This window comes from Cheilinus undulatus, linkage group 15 (assembly GCF_018320785.1).
Source record: "Cheilinus undulatus linkage group 15, ASM1832078v1, whole genome shotgun sequence".
NCBI lineage: Eukaryota > Metazoa > Chordata > Actinopteri > Labriformes > Labridae > Cheilinus > Cheilinus undulatus.
Window position 1 is genome coordinate 45,014,102 of NC_054879.1, and position 14,885 is coordinate 45,028,986.

General features: G+C 39.5%; 2 protein-coding genes across 4 annotated transcripts in view; one reads left to right on the forward strand and one right to left on the reverse strand.

Moving 5' to 3' along the window:
• The window catches only part of LOC121523091 (WD repeat, SAM and U-box domain-containing protein 1-like), a 40,871-nt gene extending 35,465 nt beyond the window's left edge, over nucleotides 1–5,406 (forward strand). The window contains exon 13 of one of the 3 annotated variants that reach the window (XM_041807852.1): nucleotides 5,272–5,402. The gene's annotated coding sequence lies outside the window, so the exon portion shown is untranslated. Of the gene's footprint in view, nucleotides 1–5,250 lie in introns of all 3 variants that reach the window. The other 2 variants (XM_041807853.1, XM_041807851.1) reach the window with 2 other exon arrangements.
• tanc1b (tetratricopeptide repeat, ankyrin repeat and coiled-coil containing 1b) overlaps nucleotides 1–14,885 on the reverse strand; it is a 176,414-nt gene that overhangs the window by 3,517 nt on the left and 158,012 nt on the right. Inside the window, exons 19-24 of the mRNA XM_041807849.1 lie at nucleotides 9,014–9,147; nucleotides 8,648–8,771; nucleotides 5,535–5,710; nucleotides 5,247–5,379; nucleotides 2,943–3,034; nucleotides 2,429–2,575 (exon numbers count right to left, since the gene is read on the reverse strand). Coding sequence (XP_041663783.1) covers nucleotides 2,429–2,575; nucleotides 2,943–3,034; nucleotides 5,247–5,379; nucleotides 5,535–5,710; nucleotides 8,648–8,771; nucleotides 9,014–9,147 — 806 coding nt within the window. The remainder of the gene's footprint in view (nucleotides 1–2,428; nucleotides 2,576–2,942; nucleotides 3,035–5,246; nucleotides 5,380–5,534; nucleotides 5,711–8,647; nucleotides 8,772–9,013; nucleotides 9,148–14,885) is intronic.

Sequence of the window (14,885 nt, forward strand, 5' to 3'; positions counted from 1 at the left end):
CATCATCATTCAATCAGCACCCATCAAACCTTATGTTGTCTGATTCATGTGGCACAGTGTCACATGCCAGAAATTTATACGAACGCTAAAAACTCACATTCTTGAGGAATAAGAAAAGCTAAGCCCCCCAAGACCAACACAAACAAATTAAATATCATTTTAATAGTTTTTCATTTCTAAATCCCAATAGAAAAGGCCTATAACTCACCAAAAGATCCATGTATGAACTGTCCAGTATGTGTCCAATCATGATTTTAAAAAATAAAAGCAAATCTAATTTGACAACCTCAAAGCAGACAGAGCCTCACGCCCCCCCTCAGATCTTTGGTGCCCCCTTAGGGGGGCAAGACCCCAGGTTTGGAACCAATAAATGAACCAGTGCAGATCATTTCAATGGGGGTAATGAAGATATATGATCATGCAGAACAGTGTTTCCCCAACCTTTTTCCATGTGAGCCCCCCAGGACAGACACAAAAAAATAGTGATACTTTATCACCAAAATTAACATAAATTGTAATAATTTTTGTGTAAATCCAAACAAAGTAGCCCTAAACAAATTCTTTTACCCAACAACCATTGTATGAATTACTTATTATAATAATTATTTCAGTGTTATACCAGATTTTATGTTGATATGTGGAAATCTAATTTTAACAACCTCAGGTAGACAGAGCCTTGCGCGCCCCCTGAGTTTTCTGGCGCCCCCCCTAAGGTGGTCTTGGACCACAGGTTGGGAACCAAGGACACAGAAGACACAAGCAAGTATATTTTTTAGCTTGTTCTAAGACAGACATGGTTTAAAGGGGACATATGATGCAAAAATCCATTTTCAGGCTTTTCTAACAAAAACATGTGCCCCTGACCTGTCCACAATCCCCCAAGTACCAGAAAAATCCATTCCGTCCCTCTCTTTCTCCACTTTTCAGAAAATGTGTGCTGAAACAAGCCGTTCTCAGATTTTCCCCTCATGCTGTCATGGGGGGAGTTAGCCCCGCCCAAATGTCCGGTTGGCCCGCCCCGATTGGAAGAAAGTTCCGCCCACCTCTCCTACTCCTCAGCTGAGAGGAGGATTAGTAGAGCCACAGAGAGGCGGAGTCAGGGGTGGAGTCAGACAGCTCAGTAACATTTAAAGCCACAGACACAGGAGCAGCTCGTTCTGAGCAGGGCTGAAACAGAGGGGTTTTTATACATGCAAAAATTCAATACTGGAGTGTTGTTTTCACTAACAAACTTCATAGGCATGTTTTGGGGACCTCTGAGACCTGTATAAACTTGTCTTAAAAAGGTGAAATATGACCCCTTTAATTATGATCTCAGACGACAGCACTACAGTACCTACAGAGGGTCATAGCGATGCCTGTATCGTTTGAACCACAAATTTTGCCTGTGGCTTCTCTAAGAGAGTTTACCAATAACTGCTGAGCTCTGTGGTGACAATAGATGGCACACAAACGTCACTTAACATCAGAAAATAATAAAAAAAAAAACAGCTGCAGTTGCTTGTTTCACCCTGTAGAGGGCAATCACGATGCACATTTTTAAGACAAAAAATGGAGTTTAAATACTTGGTGCCAAAATGTCAAGATTTGGGCCCTGACTGATCCATGCTAAGTCCCCATATACAGGTTTTCAGCTAAATAGGGGTTGAAGGGTTTAGTTCTTCTCAAGGATATAAAAGTAGATTTTACATAACAGAACGGCTGAATTTGTCCCAAAATAATCCTCTAAAGTTGCACTTGCTGAAATGGATTTGTTCATTTTGCTGATAGCTTTTGGCTTGTAATAACATGAACAGCTGTCTCACTACTAAAAGGCCTTGGCCAGTCATCCAGTTAGTCTGAGTCATTAGATTTGAGTAAACAAACTTTTAGGAAGAGCTTCTCTGCAGAAGCACTGATCCAGAAAAGTGACCATGATAATTTAAAAATACCCACTGTTCCCTTGTTTGCTTCGTCGTCATTTTAGAAAGATCCAGTCAGTCTGGAGTAGTCATTTAATTCCTCAGTCTGTTAAAACGTTGGGTAGGAACCCGAACAGAAAGACGCACAACTGCTCGGCATAGTCAAAGTGAGCAGACAGGCTGGCACATTCAGGAAATGATATTTGTTCATCAGAAAGATTAGAGATTGTGTCCACTGCCCAGTACCTCCTGCCTGATGCCATCTGAACACTAACAAGCTTCTCCTGCCCACACAGACTCCAACCATTAGTCACAGATTTAGCTTTTTGTCTAAAACACTTTGAAAAACAATGGGGGATACTTCCTAGAATAAACATTCTCTCTAAAGGAAACATTCATTTGACAGTGCCCTGAGATGTTCATTACACTGACAAATAAAAGTGAGGTGGCTTATTTAAAGCCATAAAAGGATTGGACTAAAAATACAGAGGAACAAAAGAAAATGGAGTGTCCCTTGAGAGGCTTACGTTGGTTTTTCTGCGACAGCGTGAGAGATTTAGATACAGAGAGACCCTGAGGTCTTTAAATGCCTTAAGGTCATCTCCAAAGCCTTCTCTAGGAAACTTCCTCAGGGCGTACTGGTACCTCTGGGCCGCCTCCTTCATCTTCCCTTTCTGTGAGGAGCAAACATGAGAGAAAAAGAGGGACAGAACCAGAAGAAACGTGGGTTAGAGAAACAGGGAAAAGTATTCTCCCTACAATAGCTGTTTTTCATTGTTTGGGAGCTTTTGTCCTCATCAATCACACAAACATACAAGTAACACCTGACAGGTTTGTCCTTTCTGCCACAAACTCAATCTGTTAAATGTCAGGCATCGATCATGGCTGCTTTGGTGAGTGATGCAGAAAAATCGAGATCTATTCATTCCCTTCATCTGACTGAGCGACAAACAGATGGCAATCATTTCACTCTTATCAGTTTTTCTGCTTCTATAAAAAGAAATCAAGCTAATATCTTATCTAACTCTACTTTTAGCTCACCTTGTAAAGTAGGTTCCCCTCCTCCATCAGCTTCTGCAGGAGGATGATCAGGATATCAGGCTTTGACGTAGCCATGGCCCAAGCAGCATTTCCTGTATGCACAGGAGGTAAACAAAAACACGTCTGTTAGTGTTGTCGTGAATGGGGGCCAAGAGACGGTCAGTGTATTCTCTGGAAATTGGTACAAGGTAAAGTTACCTAAAGATTGTACCTGATCGATCGTAAGGAGACGTTCTGTGGCCTTAGTTTAGTGAAGGCAGTGAGGGAGTTAGGAGGGAAAGAGTGAAGAGAAAAGAGGTCATGCAACAGTGAGAGTAGTCATCTGTAGTGAAAGGAAAATGTGCCATAAAGTGAAGTGTGACAGTATGCAGTTAAGTGTCCTTCAGCTTGAAGTGGCCTTGGAAATGCATGCAGACTACTTAAATGTCCTAGCTGTTTCTGAGACAGCAGAGTGCACCGTAGATAAGTCAGGGAGAGGCTAGCTCTCTGGATGACGTTTAAAGACCCGGTAGAGTGAAATCCAGAATTTCTGTCTAAACACTCTAGATATGTTGGAATATAGTTGTTGTAAATATGTGAAAACACTGAGATCTACATGTGACTGAATTTTGGATTTAGACTGTTAGAAAGTTTTTCACCTCTTTCTTGGTTGGGTTTAATGTGGGCGGAGCAAATATGTGGGCCCCCACATATGGCCCAGTGGGGCATGACCCCACCCCTCTAACACTACAATATGAAATCACAGAGTAGTTCATCTCAGTCCAGTCTGTTGTTAGCTAATGTCACTACCTTTATTGAAAGTTAACAGTCAGTTAAATGCTGTCTTTTTGTTCATTGTGAGGTAAATTTACCAAATCTATCAGCCACAGTGGTCTATGGATCATTTAAAGCATCAGAACAGAGATTTGATTTCAACAGACACACCCACAACATCCTACTTCAGATGTTGTGGGCTCATTTTCATGATTTTGAAGTTTAAATTTATAAACTTAGAGATGTTTTATTTGACTGAAATTTGACCTGATGGTTCATAAGACAGTGGCCTGTAATACAACAAACCTAAATACAGATTTATTCTCACATCACAGGGTCTTCAACCTATCTTTGCCACCTTTATGTCACTTTGAGCCCAATTTTTGCCACATTTTTTCATCAATTTTGACTTTTTTTGTCTATTGTAACCAATTTTTCCACTTTTTTGCAATTTTTTAACCCTTTTTGGCCAAGTTAACAATTTTTTACTTTTTTTGCCACTTTTTTGTCCTTCATTGACCACTTTTGACCAATTTTTTCATCACTTTTAAGCATTTTTTCCACCTTTTTGCCCATTTTTGTCTTTGTTTGGCCTCTTTTTGCCACATTTTTTCATCACTTTTAATCATTTTTTGCCACTTGTCACCACTTTTGCCACTTTTTTCCCCCATTTTTTTGCCCAAATTTGCCATATTGAAAAATAACAATTTTAACTGATTTTTAGCACTTTTTGCCTATTTTTTTGGCTTTTTTTTGCCCCAATTTTCCATATTTAAAAAAAACGATCCTGATTTTTGCCACTTTTTTCACTTTTTTTCCCTTGTTTGGCCACTTTTTGCTTTTTTTGCCACGTCAACTCATTTGTTTTCTCCTTTCATAATTATTCAGTTCTTCTCAGTCAAAGTTGTCTCAGTTTCTTCAACTTTATTTTCTGGCATCCTGATGTTTCTGCACATTATGGCCTAGCTATGAAGTTGACATTACTTTCCTAATCATCAAGTTCAGTGTCTCCATCAATAGTGTTTACATTCTCAATAAAAAGGTCATTCTGTTTAAGAGGATAGCATTTTAAGAAGGCTATATCTTACCAAAGCATAAATAAATAAAATAAATGACAAATTTGTTTAATTTAAGAGTGTGGCCTGTCATACAGCAGACCTAAATACAGATTTATTTTCACTTTACAGGGTCTTTAAGTGATAAGTCGCGCTCTTAAATTAACAAAGCAGCACGTGAGGGAGGAGAGGAAGGACATGCACATGCACTGATGTACCAGTAAAAATGAGCATACACATGAGCAAGAAGCAGGAATAGAAACAGGGTTTTTCCACGACATTCCACAAATTAGTCTGTTTTAACTTGAGAGACTGAGCAGCACAGAAACAGGCTGACATTCTCTAGGTTATCTGAGATAAATCCACAGACTTCAATAAAAAAGTGATCTTATCCCAAACTGACAGCACTGACAATCTGCATGAGCATGTACAATAGATGATAAATGTATTTTTTAAAGTAGTTTTATAAAGTGTTGCTCTTATTGGGTCTACTTACCCAGCTTGGCCCCTTTCTTCAGCAGAGTCACCACCACCGATGTGTTTCGACAGCCTATGGCCCGATCCAGAGGCCTCATCCCACTGTAGTCCACATGCTCTATCACTGCTCCTCTCTCCACCAAATACTGGACCTGCATGAGGGCACCAGCAGTTAAAAACCAGCTAATACTGTTGTCAGCCAGGAGCCAGGCTAACGCACAACACTATGTGCTCAATAAAGAAACAAAGAGGCTCTCAGTGAGCTAAACAGACTAGGACTGGTGTGTGTATGTTGTGTTTCTCTTACGATCTCTGCATCTCCGTAGAAAGCAGCGAGGTCCAGCGGAGTTCGTCCGTTTTTGTCCGTGTGGTCGATGACCCCACCTTTCTCCACCAAAAACTGCACAACGTTCTTATGTCCTTTTAAACATGCCCAGCTCAGAGGTGTGAGCCCCTCTTTGTCCATCGAAGTCAAAGATGCACCTTAGAGACAAACAGTAAACACTTGAAATGAACAGATCAGGCTAATGAAGAGTCACCACCTCGTATTTTTGTAATACCAGGAGGACCTGAATTCTACTACCTGCTAGAAAGACCAAGAGCATAACGTGTGTGGAGAAAAATGTATAAAGCTGCTGTTGGACATATATTTCTGGTCAAAGAAATATTGCAACTTCTGTAATTTGATAATTGCAGTCGGTCAAATTGAGATTTAGTATAAATTTTGATTAATTGCCCAGCTGTAGTTGCTGCTGATTGTGCAGTGCAGCGTAAACAATCTTGTGAATGACAACATGAAAACATAAATCTCCTACCAGTTTTTTTTTCCAGGGAAAGTCACACTAATACTACAGATGATTATGGATGTAATGTGGAGTCAAGAGACAGTACAACAGGGTACGACAGTGTTGCACTCAAGTTTAAGTACAGTTACTCTGGTTAAAAGGTACTTCAGTAGAACTAAAAGTACTGATGTTAAATGTACTCATAAAAGCAGGGGAGGTAAGTAACTAATTACATTTGCTAAAATTACTGTAATGGAGTAGTTAATTTGCAGGGATGCATTATATTGGATTTTTGCCGATATTTAGAGATTCATTTAAACAGATACCGATATCAATCCTGATATTTAAATATGTTTTACACAACTAAAAGTTCAGTCTTTTGAATACACTTTAAGGTTTGAGAAAGAAAAAGAAACAAACCTTTTCTCTTAAAACAAATGTAAAAGTTTAAGGAATGAGGATGAAAAAAACAATCTTAACTTACATAGGTCTGTTGGTCCAGTCTAAACTCCACTAATTTATTAGCATATATGGCCAAATTTTAAAGTCCATATTAGGGCTGAATGATTTGCAAAAATAATCTAACTGCAATTTTTTCCCAATTTTGTGGTTGCGATTCAATATGCGATTATTATTGGGTTCCTCATCTTATATATTTTTCAAAAAAATACAAGCAATAAATCAATTCTGTATTTTACCTACATTTAGTAACATGAATGTAGAGCAAGGCTCTGCTCTAAAGATGCTGCTTGGGTTAGTCAGCAGCTTGCAATGACTTTTTGCAAGCAATTAATCCATAGCAGCAACAAAGCTTTAAGCTATAAAGGAGGAGGCTGGGGTGGGGGAGGTTAAGCTTTCCCAGCAGGAGCAGCAGCGTGGTGCATCAGCATTAATGTAAGCAGGGATTGGTAAGAAGTCATATTTAGAAACACCGTTATGTTCTCATTTTGATTAAGAAAAACATGCAAATAAAAAACAAAAAGGAGTTTTTCCGTAAACCATTCTGAAAAAAAAAAAATTGACACTTTTGCATAATGTGCACAAAATTTCTGCATTAAACCGGTGTTTTGACACATTTCAAATTAAAGAAATATTGCACTTTCTGCTATTTGTGAATTGCAGCAGGCCATATTGGGATTTAAGCTAATTTACGATTAATTTTCCAGCTCTAGTCAATATATGCTGATATTCACGGCCAAAATATTGGATGTAAATATTTATATATCAGGTTGATACAATCATGCATCCCTAGTTTTTGGGGTATTTATTTATTTTGAAATCAGTACATTTCCTTCTACTTAAGGTTTTAGCCCGAGTAACTGTACTTTTACTTGAGTACAAAACTTTTGTACTTTTACCACCTCTGTTGACTACAAAGTAGCACATAACATCTGCTGTTGTACACGTCAAAAACTGGAGTGAACTCTGAGTGAAGTTATCTACTGAGTTGACTTTCTGCTTTGTTCTTTTCAGAGGAGACCCACCTTACCACAGATTTTCATGAGTTACAGCAGCTCTGTCATATTGTAAAATATCTTAAAGTGTAGTTTATATGTAGTGTGGGTCAACATAGGCAGTTCTTAACATTAAATTTAGTTCTTTTTGAGTTAAATTAGCACTGTCTATTTTGTGGTGCATTTAGTTTTATTATAGAGGTGTGAGTTTACCTGAATTACCTGGCTGGAGATGTATTCTCTTGCTGTTCTTGCCAATAAGGAAAGATCACTGTGTAAACTTTATATTAAATACTTTCTACTTTTGCTTGATTAGATTTATAGATCAATACTTTTACTGAAGTACATTTTAACCAGAGTATCTTTACTCTTTCATGAGGATAAAAGTTGTGTACTTTATCATCTCAGGAAAAAGTACAAGCACCAAAAAAAAAAAAAAACTATTCAGTTACAGTACTTTACGGCTACGTTCACACTGCAGTTAAAAGTGACCTGAATCAGATTTTTTTGCTCACATGTGACTCGTATCTGATTTTTTTCTGACAGTGTGAACAGCACAAGTCACATTGAATCTGACCTTTTTGAATCAGATTCAAATCACTTTCATATGTGGTTCTAAATCAGACATGTATCTGATTGTTTGGAAGTTGACTGCTGTGTGAACAGGCAAACAAAAGAATCAGATCTGAGAAAAGATCAGAATTGAGCATTAAGGCCTTCAGTGTGAACGTCGCCTAAGTATATAAAATTAGTTGCTTTTCCACTGCTGCATAGGAGATAGGAGTGCATAAAACATGTGAAAGCACAAAAATACACACTGGAGCACAAAGTTTATAAAACATTTGTAAAAAAATAAAACGCCAAAAGGTAACAGCTTATGCTGTGCGAGACAATGAATGTTGCTAAGCAACTGAGGCCGCAGGAAATGTATCAATATAAGTGCAGCAAAGTCTGTGGAGTAAACATCACCAGCTGTGGTCTTTATGGGTAAACGTGTTCACAGATAACATTCTGAATTCAAACAGACAATTTCAGACAAAGTCAGGGACCAGCAACTTCCAATTCAGGAAAGTTATACCTGATATAAACGCAAAGACAGTCAAAATAGCGCCCACTGTTTTTCTAGTGTTAATGGTTGTGATCAACTGTGGCTATTCTCTGGTCGTTATCTCGCCACTCACCTTTAGAAAGCAGAAACTCCACAGTGCTCAGGTGACCCTCGCAGGCCGCCACCATGAGAAGGGTCCTGCCCTGCTTGTCGCTGATGTTAATATCAGCACCGTGCTGCAACAGCAACTCTGCAATCTGTAAAACAGACACAAACACCCTCAGAGAACAGACGGCAAACGCAACCGGTGCTTACACTAAAGTGAAGTCTATTCAGTCAGCGGGCGCAGTGACCCTGTGTGGAGAAGCGGATCACAGTCACCTCAGAGAGGACATCGACACTGCACTACGGTAAAATATCACACACTGTTGAAGGTTCGGATAAGAAAATGTTGAGGTGTTGCTGTGTGGTTGCTGTGGAGACACACAGCTTTTCTCACCTGCCAGTGTCCCTGCCTGACGGCACAGAAAAGAGGAGACACCCCCCGCCGGTTGACCTGCTGCACCACCGCCCCCTGCTCCAGCAGGAAGCTGCACACCTCCATCTTCCCCCGGCCGGCTGCTGCCGTCAAGGCTAGCGGGAGGCGAAAGGAGACACAGACATTAAGACTGAAGAACTCTTTGTTTGGATTTGAACAGAGGGAGGAGTTAAGGTAAGATAACAGAGGCATCTCTCTACACCAGAGAGGACACTGTATAGGAGGATTAGCGAGTCTGATAACGTTTAGCACCCAGAGGTCTGTGCAGCCCATGGGAAACATCCAGCATGTGAAGTATAAATGGCTTGTATATAAATAGTGTTTACAATCCTAAAATGCTTCTATTCTTTGCAGAGTCCAGATAAGCTGAGACATTCGGGCTAATGTTTGGTGCTAATTGAGTTTAAAAAACCGACAATGATGTTATGCTTATTAAAATCCTGCCTCAAGCTCCCCAGGCCTTTCACAGAGAGATGAGAATTCAGGCATTTATGCATCGGCAGACAAACATTAGGCAAGAAAGTCGAACAATTCTGTTTAACAACCATTCTTGTTTATTTTATGTATCTTTGTAAGACTGTGATTAGCTGGATTTAACTGTGTCTGATTGGTTTTTAGCAAAAGAGGGAAACAAATGTGAGCTGGTGCTGGTATCTGAGTCTAGGAAGAATACAAAGAGAGTCTTTAAATGTTCGATGCTCACAGTTAATCAGCGCCTGCTGATGTAGAAGGCAGCAGATGGGCTGGTCTTAAATGAGTGCTAGTTGTCAAAACAAAGTGAGATCCAGCGTAAGAAGCGGAGCCGCTCTGCTCTCACATTCACCTCTGAGAGATTTAAGGTGCTGCCGAGCCTCAGTATCTGACTGACATCATCCATCTGGATAAACAGTCATCAGAGCCAAACAGCCCCGCCCTCCATCTGCTCAAAATATGGCTATCCTCAGACAGAACAGTCAAGACAATAAGTCCAGGCAGCTAAACTTAGGCTCAGTCTATTCTCCAGAGAGCAACATTAGCATCACCTGAGCAGGTCCATGGTTACAGTATCAGAGGTTTCACAGGTTGTTGATATATGTCTGCACATCTTAAAAGATCTACATGCCAGATCTATAAAATACATTTCTATAAACACAAAAGAGAAGATCTATTTTCAACATCGCTTCAGTTTTTATCAATAAAGTCATCCCTATTTTATCTTATCTACTGTTTTCTGAGCTATTTATCAGCCTTGTCTCAAATCTGCTGTGCCTGCTCTTCTAGCCCACCTACAAAGCTGCTTTGACAGTTTTCTAGGAGGGGACACTAAATCACTGTCTGATGGAGAGATTTACAAAGCAAACACATAATTACATCCTTATCCAGCATCACTTCAGCACCTGGCTGGAGAAACACAAGACACACTGGAAAACAACCGAGAGGGGTTTAATCTGACTTTCAAATCACAGCTCTGCAGAAACACAACCTCAAACATTTTATGCACGCTGAACAACACTTTAAGTAATAATGTTGAAGGAGAGTTTGTAATTCCTGGATTTGTTATGGCTGCTAAAAGCACTGAGATGACATTTCAGCACAAAACTCATTCAATTAAAGCATGTTGGAGGCTATTTATACGAGGCAGCACAACACTGATTGCTATTTGTAAAATTACAAGTTTGCATTGCCTGAGGACTGAACAGATGCTCAATTACATAAGAATGTTTTTTTTTTTTATACTGAGCACAGACATTCTTTGTTTTGCCTTCAAAAATGCCTGTTTCTGAGTCCATCCACTGTCTTCCTCTATTAAATAAAGGCCCAAAAATAAATCTTAAAAAAACAAAAACAAAAGAAAAGCTTTCTTTAAAGGTCACATATTTTACCACTTAAGACAAGTTTATATGGGCCTCAGAGTTCCCCAAAACATGCCTGTGAAGTTTGTTGCGGTAAAAACACTCCAGTATTGGATTTTTGCATGTCTTAAACCCCTCTGTTTCAGCCCTGCTCAGAACAAGCTGTTCCTGTGTCTTTAAATGTTACTGAGCTGTCTGACTCCGCCCCTCTCAGGAAATGGATGTGGTTGGCTGTTTTTGAACTGGCCTACTCCATACTCCTGCCAAATGCAGTATGCAGTATGTATTGCGCACTGCATACTGCTTTCGACAGTAGTATGCAGTATGACTGCCAGTCGGACGTTATTGTGTAGTATGCTTGGCCCGGTTTAGCTGGTTTCAGGTATACAGAAGTACGTCATACCCTGGTCAGTATTAAACGATGCTAGTGTTTTCCATCCATTTATGTACAAAAAAATCTGGGAAGTGTTTTTATTTGATTTTTTGGGGATTTTTATAGCCATTGTTTTTAGCTTAGCATGTATAGTGCAGTGAAAGGACAGCACCTTTCCGGCCGTCACGAGCCGTGATGGCAAAAAAAACCAAAAAAAAAACAACAGTGACCTTATTACAACTTATTTCGCTATAGGTCATGTTAAAAAGGTAAAGATAAAGGTAATGGCACTTTTTGTAACCTTCAGCCGCTCTGGTGTAAGTTCCGCCCCTTTCCGCTATTACGAACTCTGACCCGGTGCTTTGCATTGTGGGTAACGGTAGACGAAGCAGACTGGTCCGATGCATTCTGTGAAATTTTCCCGAATCAGTATGTCATCCGGGTATTTTTGGCATACTGCAACTTTCGCATTTGTTCGCATATTGCATACTGCATTTTGGGAAAATCAGTACGCACTCTAATATAGTAGGCGAATTCCAAAACGGCTGTTCTCCTTGAGGGTGGAACTTTCTTCCAAGCAGGGAGGGCCAACTGAACATGGGGGCAGGGCTAACTCCCAACATGACATCGTGAGGGGAAAATCTGAGAACAGCTTGTTTCAGCACACATTTTCTGAAAGGTGGAAAAAGAGGGGTGGGTGGGAATGGATTTTTCTGATACTTTTTTTTCCCCATTTATTTATTTGTGCAAAAGGAAGAAGATTAAAATAGTACAAAAGAATACATGGAACATATTAAATGCACAGGTGGGACAAAAGAAACCCCTAAGGGCTTATAAGAGGGTCCCACATAATATTAAACACAAACATCTGCTAGATCCTGTCAGGGAAAAAATATCAACAAATTCATATTCTTAAAGTTAAAAGCAGGAACATAATACAGTTTACAGGAAAACAATTTTTGTTCCGTAGTACAATGCACTTAAAAAATGCTATATGCAGTTTAAGATCTCTTTTGAAGGCAAAAATAGAAGTGTGACTGCGGAGTGAGGCAGAAAATCTGTTCCAAATTACTGGGCCTCTGAACCTGGTTGAAAACTGTCCAAGGCTGGTTCTATAGAATGGAGTATGGAGAAGATCAATAGATCTGGTATCATACTGGTGGATATCAGACCTAGTCACAAAAAAGCCATTGAAAGATTCAGGAAGTAAATTATTAAGGTACTGAAAAACAATAGTGCCTATTTGCATAATATTTACATCAATTATATTTAATATTAGTAGGCTTTGAAATAATTGAGCAGTATGAGTATTCCACTCTGAGTAGGTGACGATTCTAACAAATTTTTTTTGCAATAGAAAAATGGAATGAAGATTAGTTTAGCTGGCACATACTATATTACTGTAAGAAATGAAAGGATAAACTTGGGGGGATTGTAGACAGGCCAGGGGCAAATATTTTTGTTAGAAAATGTATATTTTGCATTATACGTGACCTTACCATTTACCTGCCCTGCACTGAAGGAGGGAATTTGCCACACAAAGTACCATAAGCTGAATTTCTAATTTGTAAAGGTATTTTTCAGAGCATGTTTTTATTTTGAAGATATTAATCATCCTGTAAAGGAGCGTGGTGGTTCAAATGAAGAATCTTGCTGATAAATAAAGCTAATGGAGATGAATCAGTCCATCAGAAAGCAGTAAACACTTCACTAGTCTCAGAGCACAGCTGAAAAGCAGTTCAATCCTGACTGTGGTGACATAAATATTTTGTCATCTAATCGTCTTATTGCCATGACAAGAATTGACATAAGTAAATTATATAAATTTTAAAACCTTTGACTCTGCATTTGATAGAAACAAAAAACTCATAAAATAACGAGTGATGTGCAGAAGATTATTGTAGATGCAACAGACGAATATGTTGGTCTCTTCCTCCAGCCAGCCCTGCTGCTGATTTTTAACCACATTGACAATGAGCCAGTGCAGATGCATCACCTTTCTTTGCATAACCAGGTAGAGTTTTGCATCCTAAGAGGGGATTTTAAAAGCTGAAGCCTGCCAAGACGTGTGATTCAACCTGCCTCGATTTAAACACAGGACACAAAGTGGGCCTATTTACTCAGACAAGTAATGTTCTGTTGAATTTTAAATATGAAATGCATTTGCACAGAAATTGCTTATTCTCTGAGAATTGTTTCAGAGACAGCCATGAACGGCCGGTTCTAAGGGGGATAACTCGTGAGCTTTTAGGTTTCTCTGAATCAGAGCTGCTACCAGGTCAGATTATTAAATCTGCTCTCTGAATGGCAGAGAAGGGATTTGAAGTGAAACAGAAATTTAATATATCTCTCAGTGCTAATCATTTCTGCTGTTTGCATCCACCCACAATAAACAAAGCCATTTTTATTGTCAGACTGAACGCTACAATGTCGCATCTCTCCGTCTAATACTAGTTTTTTTTTCAAGCATGCAAAAACCCCATGTCCTTAGATGTCCTTAAATCGAACCTTTTTTCCCTAACAGCGAATGAGCAGAGATCATGCTCAGGCCTGTTTCCAGATGGCTGCAGAAATATTTGACTAAGTGGTCATATCAGGGGTTTGGGAGTCATTTAGTTTTAGGTCAGTTGTGTCATAACTCAGCACCTTTCTATTACTACCTGGGACTTAATCTTTCATTACTGCTGAAGCATGCTCAAGAGGGTGATTAAGCATTCGCTCTGTAAACGGAGCTGAGAGGAAAGTACTGCAGCAGTCGCAGCACAGGTGGCTTCAGTGTTTATGAAAGTGTGATTACTATCATTCTCAACAGAAGCAGCAGCAGCCAAGGTAACAAGGCCCAAAGCTTTGGATAAATGTATTACGCTTCTAATAACAAGAAGGCCCAAGTTTGAAAACAGAGACAGAACAGCAGCTCCACAAATGAATATTTCAGAGGGACAACTCTGTGTTCCAGGTCTGCAGTGAGGTCTGAAGTCCTGCAGTCATTTAGCAGGACACAAGCTAACCGCACTGTGGACGGCCTCTCCACTAATAGGCTGACCTACATTCCTGTAGCAACAAACTTTTAGAGCTAAATCCTGCTGCCTTACAGACACAAAGAGGCTATTATTAAAATTGTTAGCTTTTAGACATCTATTTTGGTGTGATTCGGAGCAAAAATATAAAAAAAATCAAATAAGGAAGGGTGCAATTTGAACATTTATAGCATCAGGAAACTCAAAGCAGAAGCAGGACTGAAGATAAGAGACGACATTTCAAATGGGTCTGACACATCAGGCGGGAAACTTCAAGTGTAACACAGCGTGACGTGTCTGATACTTACAAATGTAGCAGGAGTATTTTTAGAGCTCAAATGGATAGTTGAAGAAAAGAAGCACATTTGCTACAAAAATCCTGTCCATGTCTTTGCATATTTAGAAAATGAGAAGCTACATTTGTACTTCATTTCTGCACTTTAACAGCAGGCAGGCACCCTGTGATTTTCACAATATTTCCACCTTTAATCTCAAATTTATACCTGCCTTAAAAAATATAATATCTGCAGGGTGCCAAGGCAAGAGAGGCCACTTGTTCCGTTGTGGAATAACTTTTTTGAGTCATACTGTGCAGGTTTAGCTCTCAGTCT